This window comes from Etheostoma spectabile, unplaced genomic scaffold (assembly GCF_008692095.1).
Source record: "Etheostoma spectabile isolate EspeVRDwgs_2016 unplaced genomic scaffold, UIUC_Espe_1.0 scaffold498, whole genome shotgun sequence".
Taxonomy (NCBI): domain Eukaryota; kingdom Metazoa; phylum Chordata; class Actinopteri; order Perciformes; family Percidae; genus Etheostoma; species Etheostoma spectabile.
In genome coordinates this window covers 266,595-284,627 of record NW_022605619.1, presented here as the reverse complement: position 1 = coordinate 284,627, position 18,033 = coordinate 266,595, and the positions used below count along the sequence as shown (strand labels likewise).

The 18,033-nt window shown below is 42.5% G+C and overlaps 1 protein-coding gene and 1 pseudogene across 1 annotated transcript in view; both read right to left on the bottom strand.

The window, feature by feature from the left end:
* Positions 1 to 2,296, bottom strand: part of LOC116686804 (serine/threonine-protein phosphatase 2A 55 kDa regulatory subunit B alpha isoform) — a 13,781-nt gene extending 11,485 nt beyond the window's left edge. The window contains exons 1-2 of the mRNA XM_032511855.1: positions 2,016 to 2,296; positions 1,716 to 1,793 (exon numbers count right to left, since the gene is read on the bottom strand). Of these exons, the coding sequence (XP_032367746.1) occupies positions 1,716 to 1,793; positions 2,016 to 2,022 (85 nt within the window). The 5' untranslated portion in view covers positions 2,023 to 2,296. The remainder of the gene's footprint in view (positions 1 to 1,715; positions 1,794 to 2,015) is intronic.
* Positions 2,297 to 9,931: 7,635 nt separating this feature from the next.
* LOC116686802 (serine/threonine-protein phosphatase 2A 55 kDa regulatory subunit B alpha isoform-like) lies at positions 9,932 to 17,178 on the bottom strand (annotated as a pseudogene).
* Positions 17,179 to 18,033: the final 855 nt, after the last annotated feature.

Here is an 18,033-nt window from a genome sequence, read left to right as displayed (position 1 = left end):
AGCAAGGCACCGTACCCCCCCGCCCATCCGCTCAGGGCGCTGGTCCAACTGGCAGCTATGACATCTCTCCAGTTGTGCATGATTAGGTCCTGAGCGCTCGCGTGCGTGCGTGCGTGCGTGTGGTGTGTGTATTTCAGGCCTGTTTGTAGTGATTACTAACAAACAGAGTGTAAATTGTAATTTCCCCACTAGGGATCAATAACAAGTATAAATTATAAAACAAAAATTATTATATAGTATACTTTCTAAATCCTGCAAGGGGAAATTACACTGTTTTTTGACTCTGTTGTTGTTATTAAACAGACATTGAACTACACACACACTCAGGACCTATTCATGCACTAATAGAGAGATGTCAGAGTGGGGGGCGCTGCCCATGGAAAGGCTCCCTGAGCCGGTAGGGGTTCGGTGCCTTGCTCAAGAGCAGTGCCCAGGAGGTAAATTGGCACCTCTCCAGCTACCAGTCCACCACCATACTTATGGGGACTTGAACCAGTGACCCTTCAGTTCCAAACCCAACTCCCCTACTGAGCTACTGCCCCCCCAAGTCTACTGTATGACCTCAGAAGAGCACTTGCAGCTATTCAGCACTTTTCAAAGACACTAATCACATCCTACAACACAACAATCGATCCCTGTTCCCGGGCTGGCACCATTCTGAAGGAGTACAATCCTTAATATAGACACGGGCGTTAACACAGCACACAGAGTGCCTGATACAATCTGACTCCAAACTCTCACATAAAGAGAAAGAGGGGCCACGCGTTGACAAGGAGGACTCACATTTATCCTTGTTCTCAGACACAACTTAATGTCAACTGCGTTAGCCTTTTACATGCAAATAAGTCCATCACCTACTAGTAATTATCCTCCTCTCCTGTGTTGTCACTCTCACTTTCACCAGTATCATTTATTAAAAGTTATGTTATAAAAAATAACAGCAAAGCGTCTTTGCAGAAACAGGATAATCACCGTCATCCGTGGTATCCAGTTCGAACTACTATTGGTAGAAAATAGCTTAATGAAATGTGTCCTGTAACTCAAAAATAATGAGAAACGTTGTAAAAATAGTGGTTTAGCATCTCATAATAACGACGTAGTAAAGTACATTTTGTTAAAGTTTCTCATTATTTTGAGAAACCTTTTCATTATAGTGACTTAAACTAACTCAACTGCTACTATTATTACTATTATTATTACTTTTCACCATTGCAACACCTTGATTATGTTATTTATGTAAATACTGTATCATAATATACCTTTAACTATATAAATATCCAGACTCCTTATATTTCTTTACTTCTTTATTTATATTTCTTATATTTATAATATCTGAGCAACTGTAACAGAGTTTTCCTTCGGGGATCAATAAAGTATTTCTGATTCTGATCTTTTATTCCATCCCTTTTGCATTTTGCAGCATTGATGCCAAACATGGATGAATGTTTTTAACCAGTCTGTAGCAGGCTTAACTCACTCAACTCAAAGCACGTGCCTAAATTACCCCCCTTCTCCTTCCTCCAGTGCCAACAGGTACATTAAAGCTGTGAAACTGCGACGGCTCATTGCATGAGACCTCAAACAAGAAGTGTAGCAGTAGCATTGAAGCTAACGTCAAAACAACAAGTACAGGATGCAATTCGTAGCAGGTTAGCAAGCTAGCAAGCTAGCTAGCTAGCTAGCTACAGTCCAGGGACCACCACATTAGCACTTACCTTCAGCGACATCGTCATCTATCGCTCCTTTGACTTGGGAAAAGCACCACTGCACATCACTGGCCCCACCACCGGCTCCTGCACGCGACACAAATCCAAGTTTTACCAAAACACACCACCACCATGATAACACACAACTTCACACACGCGTTAGCACGATGCTAACTTAGCTAACTGAAGCTAAAACCATAAATATAGGAACGAGGCCGCACGCTACTTCCAACTTGTTACTTATTTTAACCGGCGTTGATGTTAAGAGCTGTACAATGACTAACACGATAGTCTTTTCTGTAGTTTTACCTGCCATGAGGGTATCTCTGTAGTGGGCTCGGGCCCCGGACTGGAGCAACTGACCCGGCTCGGCAGTTGGTTCTGACCGGGGACTGTTGCTATGGTGACGCTGTATTGGAAACTCCGAGAAGGCCGTACAACAAGTCGCCGGCCCAGTTGACAAAGAAAACACCAAACAGATTCAACCAAAAGAAGGTAAATTACAGTCTTCAGTTGCTGGGTTTGTAGACTTTGCTCTCTGGCTACTTTGAGACTTCCCTCGTCTCTGCCTCTCCCAGCATTTCAAAATGGCGCAACGCGGGCGGCGTTCCCCGTCGTTAGGCGTCGAGCGGAGCGCGGTGTTAGCTCACCGTGACATTAATCCGGACAACTCCCGAGTTGGTTCTTCTTCCACTCCTCGGAGTCCACGCTTGTAATTGATCAACAACGCGTTTAATTTTAAATTAAAAGTTATAAGGACTTTATATGTCCGTAATTATTTTTTTAGAAAACCCGGTAATGCCTTAAACCCCGCCCGTGTGGATTGTTGCGGTGAAGAAAAACAAACGCACCCGCGCACCCGGAGTTAGTTGTTTCGTCTCATTTGTTACAAAGAAAATGTAGACTTACTTTTAACGTTTAAAAAGTTAAAATCAAGTGGTAACGAAAGATAATTAAAATAGCGGTCATGATATATTATCTAAATAATTAATAGTTAATTAACTTTTAAATAAACTACTTTTTTACCCTGGGTTTCAATCATAGACTGCACCTATATTACTTATTTAGTGTGGTATAAACATATTTAATATGTCCCGGTACATATGCAGTATGCCAAAAATACCATAATGTCCAAATACATCAGATTCCAGTTCCAAATCTCATTCTTTTATTTTTTACATTTAGTACGTACTGCCACTGCCCAATGTGAGTCGAGTGCAGGTTTGAGTCGCGCATGCGTCACTTTGCGACGAGTGAAGCTGTGAGTTGCGCATGCGTCACTTTTCGACAAGTAGCTTCCAAGATGCTAACGAGAGACTTCTGTAACGTCAACACAGTAAAAATGGACCTACTCCACAAGACTATCTTTGACTTGATTGATCGCTACCGTTAGTTCACAACACCATTCAACGGACAGCCTGTTTGTTGGTTTGTGCCTACTTGTAGTCTAAGGCTAGCAGTGAACCACTTCGTTAAGTAGGTCCATTTTTAACTGTGTTGGTTACAGAAGTCTCTCGTTAGCATCGTTGAGCTACTCTGTCGCAAAGTGAACGCATGCGCACTCCCACTCATCTCAGTGACGATTGCCACTAACACATGACTCACATTGGGGGGGCATGAAAACGACGCATTTAGCATGATTTAATCACCACCATTTGACTACATTACCTGCATACGTGTGAATTTCGCCCGCCGTAGCGAGTAGTATGGAGTTGGTGGTTTCGGGTGGTGGCTTAACACACAGAACTTCACCCAGGATAACGGGGGTCCGTGTCCCTCTGGTCACTTCCTAAACTCAACCGTCTGTTTCTTTCACAGGATAACAGCCCACTTGCGTGTATGTTTACGCCCTGCTTTTTTACAGCGTAGACGTTAGACACGCGGCAGATCTTCAACATGCGTCCAGATAACACGCACTCGGCTTGAGAAAGTCGACGTGTGGTTTTAACGAAAAGGTCAAATGTCATTATTGGTGCCAAGGCCACTGATGGTAACAACATCTTTGAAATTGGTCTAGTATTAACCGAGAGAACCAAGCTGCATTGTAATGTTAATGGGAAAGTGCCCCTTTAATTGGCATCACCAAACCCACATCAGTAAATAATCACTACTTTTATCATCGTAAACACCACTATTCACAAGTGACAGAAACTAAATAAACTACCAAACCTCTTGGTTCACCTTTCCACGTTCCAACAATCACATATGGGTCCTGTCTGGTAACTAGCTATAGATTCACTCCAGGTTCCATGTGAGGAATATGCTGCTCTATACACTGCTAAAGTAGTGAGTATTTACATGAGGCTGGTGGAGATATGCTGCTCCTATCACGTACAAGTAGTGATTATTCGAGAGTCTGGTGGAGATATGCTGCTCTATACGGCTAAAATAGTGATTATTTACATTGAGTCCTGTGGAGATAGGCTGCTCTATAACGCTAAAGTATGATATTTACATGGAGTCTGGTGAGATATGCTGCTCTATACACGCTAAAGTCAGTGATTATTTACATGAGTCTGGTGGAGATATGCTGCTCTTAATACATGCCTAAACGTAGTGATTATTTACATGGAGTCTGGTGGAGATCTATGCTGCTCTATACACACTAAAGTAGTGATTCTATTCATGGAGTCTGGTGAGATATCTGCTCTATCCACCGCCTAAAAGTAGTGGATTTTATTACCATGTCTGGTTGGAGATTTGCTGGCTCATACACGCTAACGACGCTGTAGGGTTTCCATTTCCGCCCGGTTTTCGGCGGACGGTTTGCATGTATTGCTTGCTAAATACGACCATTACAATCACTTAATACACCAATGCAGGGGAAATAGGTCCAGATTCTTAAAAATTCTCAAAATGACATTACTAAAGAAACATTCAGTGAAGGTGGCAGCTTGACAAATATGATGTTGACAGCTGGTAATAACCATGTTTTTCAGGGTAGCAGGGAAAGGAACGTGGTGACAGAAAAGACGCATAAACAAGCATAAAGAATTTCCTATTTTTAAAAAACAACACAACAAACACAATGGTTGCTACAACAACCTTAACAATCGGTAGATCTGGCATACATCATCATTCACAGGCACAAAAAACAAATAAGAAATAAGCCAAATGTGTGTCTTTACCACAAGATCCACTTTGGTTTTGGGATGCTGTGGAGTTGCTGACTTATCTCCTCGGCCAATGGAGCGCTCCACATGGAAACACCATCACACTAAAAATCCCAATCCTGGACTCTATATTTCATACAACACGGACAACCACATGTTGTGATGCCTGCTTGATATCAGGCTGTTTCTCATGACCCTTCAAACATAAAGCTACGAAACTAATACTCTGCAATTCCGGATGTAATTCCCACCACGTCTTTATTACCATATACTCACCACAATGACTGGCCGGCGGTATAAAAGTGCTAAGGCTCATAAACCCATGTCTTTAGCCTGGGGGCGGAGTTTCATCTCCCCCCCGCATTTAAGTGAAAGAGCACCTAAATTAAAAGGTCCCATGACATAAAATGTCCCCTTTAGTTGTTTGTTTTTAACAATATCTGCGTTCCCCCAGTCTGCTCTATGGTCCCCCAGTGGCCAAAAACGGTGATAGGTGTAAACCGAGTCCCGGGTATCCTGCTCTGCCTTTGCGAAAAATGAAAGCTCAAGATGGGTCCGAGCTGGAATCTTCTTCCCCTTATGACATCATAAGGGGCAGGTTACCCTCCCCTTTCTCGCTTGCCCGCCCAGAAATTTGGCCCCCCCAGAAGAGGCGAGACATCATTGCTTTCAAACGCGCAAAGGGCCGTTGGTTAAGGCCAGATCCAGTATTAGGGGACTCTAAGGTCTATTAAAGAGACCTTCAGATACAGTATTAGGGACACCTAATGTCTATATAAAGAACATTCAATACATATTAGGGACCACTAAGGTCTCTATAAAGAGACTTCATATACAGTAATTAGGGACCACTAAGGTCTCTAAAAAAGAGACTTCAGATACAAATTAGGGCCACTAGTTCCTATATTAAAGACTTCAGATACATTATTAGGGACCACTAGGTCTATATAAAGATACTTTCAGCTAGCGTATTAGGGACCACCAAGGTCTATATAAAGAGACTTCAGATACATATTAGGGACCACTAACTAAGGTCATATAATAGACTTCAGATACAGTATTAGGCACCACTAAGGTCTAGATAAAGAGACTTTCAGAATACATTAGTATGGACCACTAAGGTCGATATAAAGCCATACTTCAGATACAGTATTCAGGGACACACTAAGGTCTATATTAAGAGACTTCCCGATACAGTATTAGGACCGACTAAGCTATCTAAAAGAGAGACTTCAGATAGAGTATTAGGGACCACAGGTCTATATAAAAGACTTTCAGATACATATTATGTACCACTAAGGTCTATAATAAAAGAGACTTCAGATACAGTATTAGGGACCATAAGGTGCCTATATAAAGAGACTTCAGAAAAATTTTAACAGTATTAGGGACCACTACGGTCTTATTAAGAGACTTCAGAATAGAGTGTTAGGGACCACTAATGTCTATATTAAGAGACTTCAGATAGAGGTTGAGGGACCACTAAGGTTTCTATAAAAGCCCTCCAAAGATGACCATGTCATGGGACCTTTAAACCATTTTGTGACTGGCCATCATAATTTTGTGGGTTACATAACGAATTGTTGTGCCATTTAGTTTTCATACGCCATCGCGCAAACACCGTTCATGAGAAAGGCGTTGCCTGGACTTTTCTGTTAATTGCACTTTACCAGTTTTACTCCTTGAAACAAAGTGATCCCTTTCAAGCTCAAAGTCACGGACGCATATCGTATCAAGACTTGGGGTTAGCCACAAGCTGGACAGATGTCCGCTTGTAAGGCGTGGTATCAGAGCGGTATTCGGCAAACAAAAAGGCTAGTTCATTTTTCCTGTAATATGTACAGATTGTTGGTGGTCGCCACGGCGAGTGATTTTTGTCCTGAGGATGCCAGCAGTGTGGAGTTTCTGGTTAAGTCCAGACTTCCTACACTGATCTCGGTCCTTTTTGCGCTTCCCACCCGTGCTTACTTTGCGATGGGTTTCAGGACCGCCCGGGGCTTGCTGTTCTCCCGCGACCGCCTCCAGTGTGACGTCCTGTGGCCGTTAGCCGCGGTCGAACATCCTGCATGGTTGTTGTCGGAGCCGGTCATCACTACGCTGCAGGGCACAAACACAGGTGTGGACAATACTTCAGCAGGACGCAAAAGGTGTTCATGCGCCATTTTATAAGATAAGATAAAAACCTATTATTGGTCCACAGAGGGGAAATTGCAGTTTGCTACAGCAAAGATCAGAGATATCAATTCAAATCAACTAAATACCAGAAGCTTTATTACTGCCCATCGTGACATACAGTTACTGCTAAAGCAACATAAACAGGGAGTCATTGAGCACCTTCATCACAATAATAACCACAAGAACAAACTGATGATTCAGCATCAACATAATTACAGTTGTGTGTGGTGTTGTGTGGTGTGTTGTGGGGGGGGGGGGGGGGGCAGTAAAGACATACTGTTCTGCTAGACTGCAGCTCTTCTGGCTTTCTCCCAGCATGATTGCCATCTTGTTGATGGCGATTATTTGTTAAAATGTTTGGGTACTTGTTTCTGACTTTGGTGAAATATGGATGCGACACGCTGCAGGTGGGTTGATGAATCATTCTCTCTCCGCTCTCCTCCCCTCTCTCTCCCTCTCTGCGGAGGTATAGGAACTAACTTAATAAGTGGATTTTAATGGCTTATGGGGGAGCTGTGCACCTTCTGTGGAGCTTCTGTGTCAACGCGTACATTCTCCAACTCCCATTGTAGCGCCCCAAAAAATCTACATGGCTCGCAAGTGCACAGTTTAAAATGTTCCCCCATTTCTGGACTGGAGCGGTGAGATTAATGCAACATAAATCTTTCTCGGTAGCTCGCGGACGACTTTGGGCTGTAGACATTGGACCTGGAGGGGGACCATGGACCTTGGACAATTGAGCCATGGGACCGGTGGAACCAGTACCGTGGACGTGATGAACATGGACCGTGGACCGTGGAACATAGTACGGTGGACCCCTGGACTGTCTTTCTCTGTCTGGCGGAGTGGTTTAAAAGAACTGACAGCGATGATTTCTTCCACCTAACCAAGCGAATCCAGGCGCAAGGATGGGATTTGTTATACATCTGTGATGAGCCCGCCTACCCAACGGGAGGGTGTGGGTGAGAAGGGGGTCTCGTACTGCTTTAATCGTGAGAACTGGACCCCTCTGTGAGGAACCCCACTCACAACCAAGGAGAAGGGGTAAGTCTCGATCGCACTGGCTACTATCGTGAAACTGGGGCAAGATTTTACACACGACTGCAGCCCCATGTCAGATGAGTGGATGCAGCATAAAAAGCACCATTGTATGAAGATCACTAAGAGACTTAAATGTCTATATTTTAAGGTGTGTTTGTGAGTGGACCTTGGGAATGTGCAGTGGAAGGGCCCTTTGAAATAAAATGTTTTATATAATGAGGAATGTGATGAGTACGTCACTGTCTATTGTCGTTCCCACAGCACTCAAACTTTCCAAGATTGCAAGTCTTAACTCGAGAGGGGTGAGTAGGGGTAAGCACATTATGACGTCCTTAGAGTATTCATCACCTGTTGGAAAGTAAGAGGTGATGACAGAGTGTATGTGGTTGTTAAGAAATGGAAAAAAAATGGGCAAGGAACAATAGCTTAACATAACAGTCCCCCAGGGAAGCTCACCAGATTGTACAGAAACCTGAGGATAGGGTGAAATCACAACAGGGTACTTTAATATATACGTTATGCAAAATAATAATCTAGGTTCGTTGGACTGCAGAAGAAGAGTGTTCCTCTCTTCTCTCTACTCTGTACATTCCACGTGTATGTCCACGTCACTTATGACAGTGGCATACATAAGCTTTGTAGGCATTAAATAAATATTTTTAATTTAGATCCTGTCTCCTACATAACGTGCACTAGCAATTTTTTTTTAATGATGGTATTGAACTGATAGTCGCTTGCTATTAATTTAACCAACTATTCACGCCGAGTCCACTGAGGACGGAGGGAGAGCGTGTGTAGAGCGCCTCAATGGTGGACAGACTATGCAACACACATCACTAAACAGGCATGTTGTAGAGGGCGTCCTCCTGGTTGGACAGCCTATGGCAAACGCCATCACTAACGGGTACTTTGTAGACGAACGCCTCTGGTGGACAGACATAGTGCAACTCCATCACAAACAGGGACGTTGTAGAGCGTCCTCTGTGTGCGACTATGTTAACACCCACAATAACACGGATGTTGTGAGCGTCCTCTGGTGTGGCGACAATATGCAACGCCATCACTAGGAGACAAGAATGTAATGTTGTCCTGGCGGAGGTGGACAACGGTAGCAGACACCATCACGTACAGGAGTACTTGGGGTCGAGCGTCCTCTGTGACCACTATGCAAACGGCCATCACTAACATGGGAGGCGTGTGTAGAAGGGGGGCGTCCCTGTTGGACAGACTGATGGGCAAACGCCATCCTAACAGTGGACGTTGGAGACGCCTCGTGGACAGACCTATGGCAACTCATCACTAACAGTGAGTGTTTAGAGCGTCCTCTGGTGGACAATAACTACGCAACGCCAGTCGACTGGAACAGTACCGTGTGTAGCGTCCTCTTGTGACAACTACAGTAAAGCCAATCACTAACAGGGACGTTGTAAGCGTCCTCTGGTGACATACTGATGCACACCATCACTAACAGGGACTTTTGTAGACGTCCTCTGGTGGACAGACTATGCAACCCATCACTAACAGGGACGTTGTAGAGCGTCCTCTGGTGGACAGACTATTCAACACCATCACTAACAGGCGTGTAGAGCGTCCTCTGGTGGACAACTATGCAACGCCATCACTAATCCGATGGTTGAGACCGTCCGTTTTTATTTTTTAAAACTACTAATTATCAGAACGTATATTTGTAGTTTGAATGATTCTGATGAATGAATATTTTTTGTTATTATTTTTTGAATCCTTTTTAAATGCAGATCCGATAGATCGGGAAATGCCTAATATCGGCCCGCCAATACGGTTGGGCTCTACTTATAAATCGTGATATTGCAATCAACCGAAGATTCACACCCTAATATTTTACGTATGGACCTAGATGTGTCGCTACCCCCCCCACCATCACGCCACCTGATACGTCTCTACTGGCGGGACATAGTGCGCATTGAGATCCCAGATCTTGAGGACGGATGTAGTCCGGGTCATCATGTAGCGTCCGCTGTTGGGCTGAAACTTTACATCAGAGATGAGGAAATGATTTCAGAGAAGAACGAACGTTTTTTGGATCCTCTGGCTCTTCAAACTCTGGGAAAAAAAAAAAAATATGCTGTTGTATGGTTTTCAAGTCAATTGACCCATTTCTAATTATTACAAGTAAATGGTACAAGTTACATTTTTTCTACCTGAAATCCGCGTCCTCCTTATTTCCTGAGATAACATGTATTCCTGACTCAGAACATTATTCTGGAATGACACTTATGTTGTTTCTATAGTGGATTTTTACATGAAATTATAACCTTATGACAAACAACAAACTCACTTCCATTTTTAATAGTGTGCTATGAAACAGAATAAAACGTCCAATTCTGTATGCAGTAAGAAAGAGAATGAAAATACCCATTAAAAGTAGCTTAAAGTTGTATTAAATACGGAGTGGTTACTTTCTATAAGCTATGAAATTACGATATCTAATAATAATACAATTTATTATGATGCCCTTTACATTTCAAATGAAATCTCAAAGTGTACAGTAGCAAGTAGTTAAAAACAGTTTCCAATATAACAAATCAAACCATAAGACTAAATTTAAACATGACTGTTAAAAGGCCTTTGTGAATAAATGCCCTTCTTAAAAATCTCCCCAGTTTGTGGGCCCTTAGGTCCTGGGAGTGGTATTTATATATATATATAATATATCATGTGTAGCAAGCAAATAGTCCGGGTCAGTTTTCCCGAGGGACACGAGGGGTCCCAAGGTGGAGACAACACGGGGTTAAACTGAGAAGACAACCTAGAGTTTTTAATATGGTGGCTTACGTTGGTGCGTGCTTGTCGCACAGGCCGACGCCCTCATTCACACAGGCGGATGGTGCCCTTGCTGCTGCTGTAGACAAGGTGTTTGCACTGTTGGGGTGGAACTCCACCGCCGTGATCACCGTCCGTCCCTCCCCATGTTGGCTGCTTGATGTCAACGATATCTGAGACGGGGGTTAAGGTCCCACGGGCAAACAGACGTTTCCACACTTAAAGAAAGGGGAATACAGTGTTTCCTCTGTTTGATTTTGTAGTGGCGGCCCGCCACGGTATCAGAATACTGCAGACGCTAGAGCCCGACCGATCAGGAGGGCTTAGGGCCGATACTGATACAAACCATTTGGCTATTAACAATCCGATATGCTCATGTATTGGCCGATAGATGGATAGATTAGATAGATTGATGTAGATAGAAGATAGACAGTAAGACAGATAGATAGATAGATAGATAGATAGTAGATAGATGGATAGGATAGATATAGATAAAAATCCAGAACGCGTTACAAAACAAACAGCAGCAAAATCGGTCACACAGCACAAATATATATAATGAAATACTAGGTACATTTAATACATACATACAATATACATGAAATATAGGATGACAGACAGATATAAAGATCCATAAAATGGAATTTATAGTGTTCCAGCAGCAAAATCAGTCACACAGCACAGAATATAATATAAATGAAATACTAGGAATACAGGACACTAAATCTAGAAAAATACAAAACAAATATTGTATTGTCACTGACAATTCGCGATAATATTTATTGAATCCATAATTAAAATCTGTAATTACAGATACGATACTGTATCGATTTTTCCCCCACCACCCCTAAAATATAGTTTTAAAGTCATTTGAAACTGTGGTTTCTTCCTGTTTATTATGTTAGAAATAATGGATACTTGGCTTCTGTAGTATTGCCACTGAAAATATCGTGATACTACGCTGATCGATCGCCCCCCCCCCCCCAACCTACAAAGATGATAGCTGCATTGATTCAGGATTTAGGTTTAAGCAATGTTTCCCAAACTAAGTACATGCTTTTCAATCTTATGTTGAATGAGTGTTGTTTCTGCCACACTGGTCTGTTCAGCGCTGATGGTAATGGGAACAAGTGAGAGTGGTCATTTTTAATAATTCAAAGGGAACCGAGCAGCGCTGACGCCATCATTATAAACGGAATAAATACACTTCATATACTTTAAATTCATGGGTTGTTCCGTCTTTTGTCCACAGTTTAAAATGTAGATGTACCATGATTCATGGTGTGCTTTTGTAAATTTGGGTCCCGGGGAGACACCAAATTTCTCTTTTGGGTCTTGGCTGAAATGTTTGGGAACCACTGATTTAAGGGAGTTAAGGAGTTTAAGGAATTTAAGGAGGAAAGGAACTGAAGCTGCGGTCGTGTATCTCCAGTTCCACAGGTTGATGGCGCAGGTCGTCGCCGACAGGTCGTCTCGCAGTCGCTGTTGACGGATGGAGTTGACGTGGTAGGTGTGAGCGTTCGCAAACACTCGTCTAGGGCTCGCTTCCACCATCAGTCCATGGGCCTGAATACTGGTACCTGGGGGGGGGGCACTGTCATTACAGGGAAAATCTGAGTGTCTTCTACTTTTAGTGACATTTTTGTTTTCCCCAAACAGGAACAAAACAAGCTTATCTATACATTCTGTATCTATTTGTTTTTTAATACAGGGACGGTGCATATTAATGGACATATCTGTTAATATACGCCAAAGGCTATTTTTCACCTGCAAGACCCTAACATCTAAAGTGTCTTCTACTTTTAAATGACATTTGCTTTTGTTTTCCCAAACAGGAGCAAAACAAGCATATTCTACACATTCTACACATTCATTTATTTAATACAAGGACGGTGCATATTAATACATTAATGGAATTAGCCAGAAGGCTATTGTTCATCTGCAGTCCCTAGACAGATCGAAGTCACGCTAAAAGTAAAATTACGTATTTATACATGACATAATAATTACAATATTTATACATTGGTAAAGGTACTATATTAAAGTTAAATATGAGAAAAGTTAAGTTACATTACATTAGAAACATAGCTGACCAACAATCACACAAGACATCAACACATACACACACAAAGCAAGAAGCCAGTGTGAAGTAGAACGAGATCTTCAACATGTGTCCGCGACCCCAAGGGGTGTCCTCAGAGTTACTGCAGGGGGCCCTGATTCACTCTGCCTTCCACTGTATGTTTAAATTAAAGCGTATTAATAAAAGAAAATAATAAAGAATTATCTCTTTATTTTCTTTCATCCGACCCAGTTTAATGCAACAAAAGTTTTTACAATAATGTAGTAGGGGTCCCCGCACCATCTCTTGTTAACTAAGGTGTCCCTGGCTTAAAAAATGGAGAACCGCTAGAGTAGAAAAGAGGTTTATTTTATTTTATTCTATGTATGTGTGTATATGTGTTTGTTGTGTTAAGGTTGTCTTGCTACTGGATGCCTAAATTTTTCCTAGGGATGAATAAGTATCTATCTATCCACCTACCTACCTACCTACCTACCTATCTATCTACGTATCCATCCATCCATCATCCATCCCTCTATCATCTATCTATCTATCCATCACCTACCCATCATGTATCCGTCCATCCACTCCCTATCTATCCACCTATGTATCTACTATCTATCTATCTATGTATCCTCATCCACCCCTACCTATCTATCCACCTATGTATTTATCTATCTATCTATCTATCATCTATCTATCTATCTTCTATCTACTATCTATCTATCTATCTATCTATCTATCATCCATCCATCTATCTGTCTCAGTCAGGGATTTTTACAGGAATATTAGTGAAAATTTACTTTCAATAGGTCGTGTAAACGGCTTAGTCAGAATACTGTCTCTTTTCAGATGAGAGCAAACTGAGATTATGTGCATTTAATGTAGTCTTGACTAGGGAAAGAGTTAACTGTCCTTTAAACAAAAGGAAAAAGGTCCAGCCTCAGTGTAACGGGCTAGTCCGGTAACTGAGTCTATATTTAGAAAATATTCATAAGTATAGATTGTGTGTCCCAAACTGAAGATGCACTGATGACAAGGGAGGAACATTGGAGTCAAACTGCAGCGGAAAGGACCTTTCAGACTTGTCATATCTATAAAATACTGTAAAAAGTAATAAAACCAGCGAATGAAAGCATAACTAACAATGCATCGTACATTGTTGCTTATTAGGTGTGGCCGGGTTGGATCAGTGGTAGAGCAGGCGCACATATACGAGGAGGTTTATTTCCGGACGCAGAGATCCAGGGTTGAATCCGACCTTTGAAGATTTCTGCATCTCAACCCCCCCGCCCCCTCCTTCCCTTCTCTACCTAGCTGTCCTATTAAAGGCGAAAAGCCCCAAATAATAATCTAAAGAAGACATTACTGGGACAGTGATGAAGCATTTCCTTTCATACAGACCCGTAGTGTTGTGACCGTGTTGAGATCTCGTATCGCCCGTCTTCCTCCTCCAGATTGTCACCTTCTGGTCTCTTGTCCCGCTCACTGATTTTCCACAGCTTTATGGTTTTGTCTGCCAACGACAAGGAGCAGAGATCACGAAAAACTCATCTTCAATTACAAAAGAAACAACATCATATAGATAGGGGTAGCAAGAGACAGACAGATAGACAGATAGACAGACAGTAGACAGATAGATATTTATTCATCCTGAAGGAATTGTAGGCTACCAGTAGCAAGACAACCTTACACACACAAACACATATACACATTTATATAACATATATGGATTCTGGATCTGTGGTTGGAGTCACCTGCTGCCTCCATGTTCCTGCCTGACACCCTCCGCTACAATCTCCAGGTCTCTTCTCTCTCTCTCTGACTGGGAGATGAATAACATCCCAGAGTCCTGGTCTAGACCTGCTCTTTATGGAAATACCTGGGAGATACATAACATCCCAGATTCCTGGTCTAGACCTGCTCTTTATGGAAAGACCTGGGAGATAAATAACATCCCAGAGTCCGGTCTAGACCTGCTCTTTATGGAAAGACCTGGGAGATAAATACATCCAGAGTCCGTCTGACCTGCTCTTTATGGAAAACCGGGAGATAAATACATCCCAGAGTCCGGTCTAGACCTGCTCTTTATGGAAAACCTGGGAGATAAATACATCCCAGAGTCCTGGTCCAGACCTGCTCTTTATGAAAGACCTGGGAGATAATACATCCCAGAGTCCTGGTCTAGACCTGCTCTTTATGAAAGACCTGGGAGATAATAACATCCCAGAGTCCTGTCTAACCTGGTCTTTATGGAAAGACCTGGGAGATAAAATACCTCCAGAGTCCTGGTCTAGACCTGCTCTGACTGTGTGTAATGGTACGGTCTCCAGAGGACAGATGCAGAAGGTTTCAGTGTAAAGTGACTAAATATTACCAACTCATCCCGTCAGAGTAGAACCAACTGGCTGACTAACCGTTTGGACAGAAGGAACTGGGCAGCGTTTTTCTGGGGCAGCCATCGATCTTGTTGATCTTCTCCTCGATCTCAAGGCTTTTCAGGTAGTCAAACTCGGGCTTCGTGGCTCTGGAAGGTGCTGTAAAATTGTACTCTCCTCTGCACTGCGGCTGATTCTTACTCTACAACACAACAACCAGACAGACAGAGATCATTTCTTATAAAATGTGGAAAAAAACAAAACAATTGTTCACAGTTTTCTTTGTTTCTCAAATTGGAACAATTGTCCGCACAGTTACTTGTAGAGCCCGACCGATAAAGGATTTTTAAGGCCGATACAATTATTTAGTTATTAAAAATCTGATATGCCGATAATTTTTTTAACTAAACTGACCAGATTTCCCTAACATTAGTTATTTGTAGTTATTTTGAGTTCTCACTAAAATATAAGATAATATTTAGTTTTTTTCAGACAGAACATCAAAATATCTTAAGTTCTGATAAATAATATAATAAATATATTAAGATCAGAATTGGCAGCAACTTTGATAAAAGTAGCCGAAGTAAAAACAGCAAATTACAATACTCCCAATTAATCAAGCACATCCAAAAGCACCATGCAGAATTACACATTAACTCTAGTTATTGTGTCTTAGTTAAGAAAGTCTGGTGCCTTAAGACCTTAACTGAATCCCGTTTTCAATTATTTAAGTCGAAAATACATTTATGGGTCTCTCTGCAAGCTAAAATGTCAAGATAAACCTCTTTAAAGCATATTGTACTGCTTTTTTTAAGATTATTTTTTGGGGGCTTTTTCCCTTTATTTCAGAATGACAGTGGATGAGACAGGAAGGTGGGAGAGATGGGGGATGACACGCAGCAAAGGGCTGCAGGTCGGATTTGAACCGCTGCAGGACCTCAGCCGACATGGGGCTCACGTTCCTACTGGGTGAGCTAGAGGCCCCCACCCCCATTGTACTGGTTTTTACACTCGCCCCCCTTGTGGGTCAAGTTCAAAAAGGCCCACTTCAATAAGCTGCAGGTTGCTTATACTGTTTGCGCATCTACTCAGGAACCCTAGTTGGTGTAGTGCAAGTGAACTGTTCTGTAAAGCAGGAGTTATTACATATTTTACATTCTCTGCTTACTGAGGAATCTGATGTAGAAATGTATTGGTCGGCTGAATTCTTCTTGTTCCTCGGTCATTTCACATCTGATTGACCCGAGGTTCAGTTCTTTGTGATACCCGTTCCCCTTATGGGATTATAGCTGTCTTGTTTATTGGTGTCTGTCTTGTGTATCTGTATCTTTTATGTTGTTTTATGGACCGTGATGTCTAATAATACGGATACCTATCTCTGGTTGATCTGGCATCCATTGTTGCCTGTTGCGCAATGTATATGGATACCGTGTGAATGAGATTCACCTCATTCTTCTTCCACGTGGTGTAAGGAAGGTATAAGTGGAAGGTATGCAGTTTATTATTAACACAACAGTATTGGATCGGTATTGACAGATACAAAACCCAGGCATCAGTATCTGGACTGAAAAAGTTGTCTCGCTGCATCCCTACTTTCACCACATTTCATGTTGTTTTTTTGCTATCCAGACTTTCTAAAATCAATAAAGATACGCCAAAAAATGGGTTTGGGGCCGGCAATCTGAACAAGGCCTTCGTTGAGTGAATAAGTCACCCAGATCTTACCTCTGGCTCCTGCTGAAAGATGACAACACACCCCCCTTGTCCCCCGTAGCCAGCAGCTCCCCAGAGTGGTTGAATTCAACCGTAGAAATGATGTCAGCTGTGGATAAAGGAGTGTCGTTAGAAGTCAGTACGAGTTTCACATTGCTGCTGCTGCACCACGGAGCCTTTTGTTCAAACATGGGGTGTGTTCGCTTTTCAGGTTTGACGACACGCACCTCCCAATGATGCACAACTTACTCCCAGCAGCGTTAAACTTACTGTACGTCCTGTTTTATGGAGAGTGTCACTTCACCTCCTGGGCACTGCCAGTGCCCTTGAGCAAGGCACCGTACCCCCCCCGCCATCCGCTCAGGCGCTGGTCCAACTGGCAGCTATGACATCTCTCCAGTTTGTGATGATTAGCCTGAGCGCTCGCGTGCGTGCTGCGTGCGTGTGGGTGGTGTATTTCAGGCCTGTTTGTAGTGATTACTAACACAGAGTGTAAATTGTAATTTCCCCACTAGGATCAATAACAAGTATAAATTATAAAACAAAATATTATATAGTATACTTTCTAAATCCTGCAAGGGGAATTACACGTTTTTTTGACTCTGTTGTTGTTATTAAACAGACATTGAACTACACACACACTCAGCCTATTCATGCACTAATAGGAGATGTCAGAGTGGGGGCGCTGCCCATGGAAAGGCTCCCTGAGCCGTGTAGGGGTTCGGTGCCTTGCTCAGAGCAGTGCCCAGGAGGTAAATTGGCACCTCTCCAGCTACCAGTCCACCACCATACTTATGGGACTTGAACCAGTGACCCTTCAGTTCCAAACCCAACTCCCCTACTGAGCTACTGCCCCCCCAAGTCTACTGTATACCTCCTTTTTGAAAGGACTGCTAGCTTAGCTAACGTTAGCATCAAACACAACAACAGCTGTTAGTTGAATGGTGTTTTAAGCTAACGTTAGCATCAAACAACCATATATAGCTACAACGTTTTTTGAAATGACTGCTAGCTTAGCTACAAGTTAGCATCAAACACAACAACAG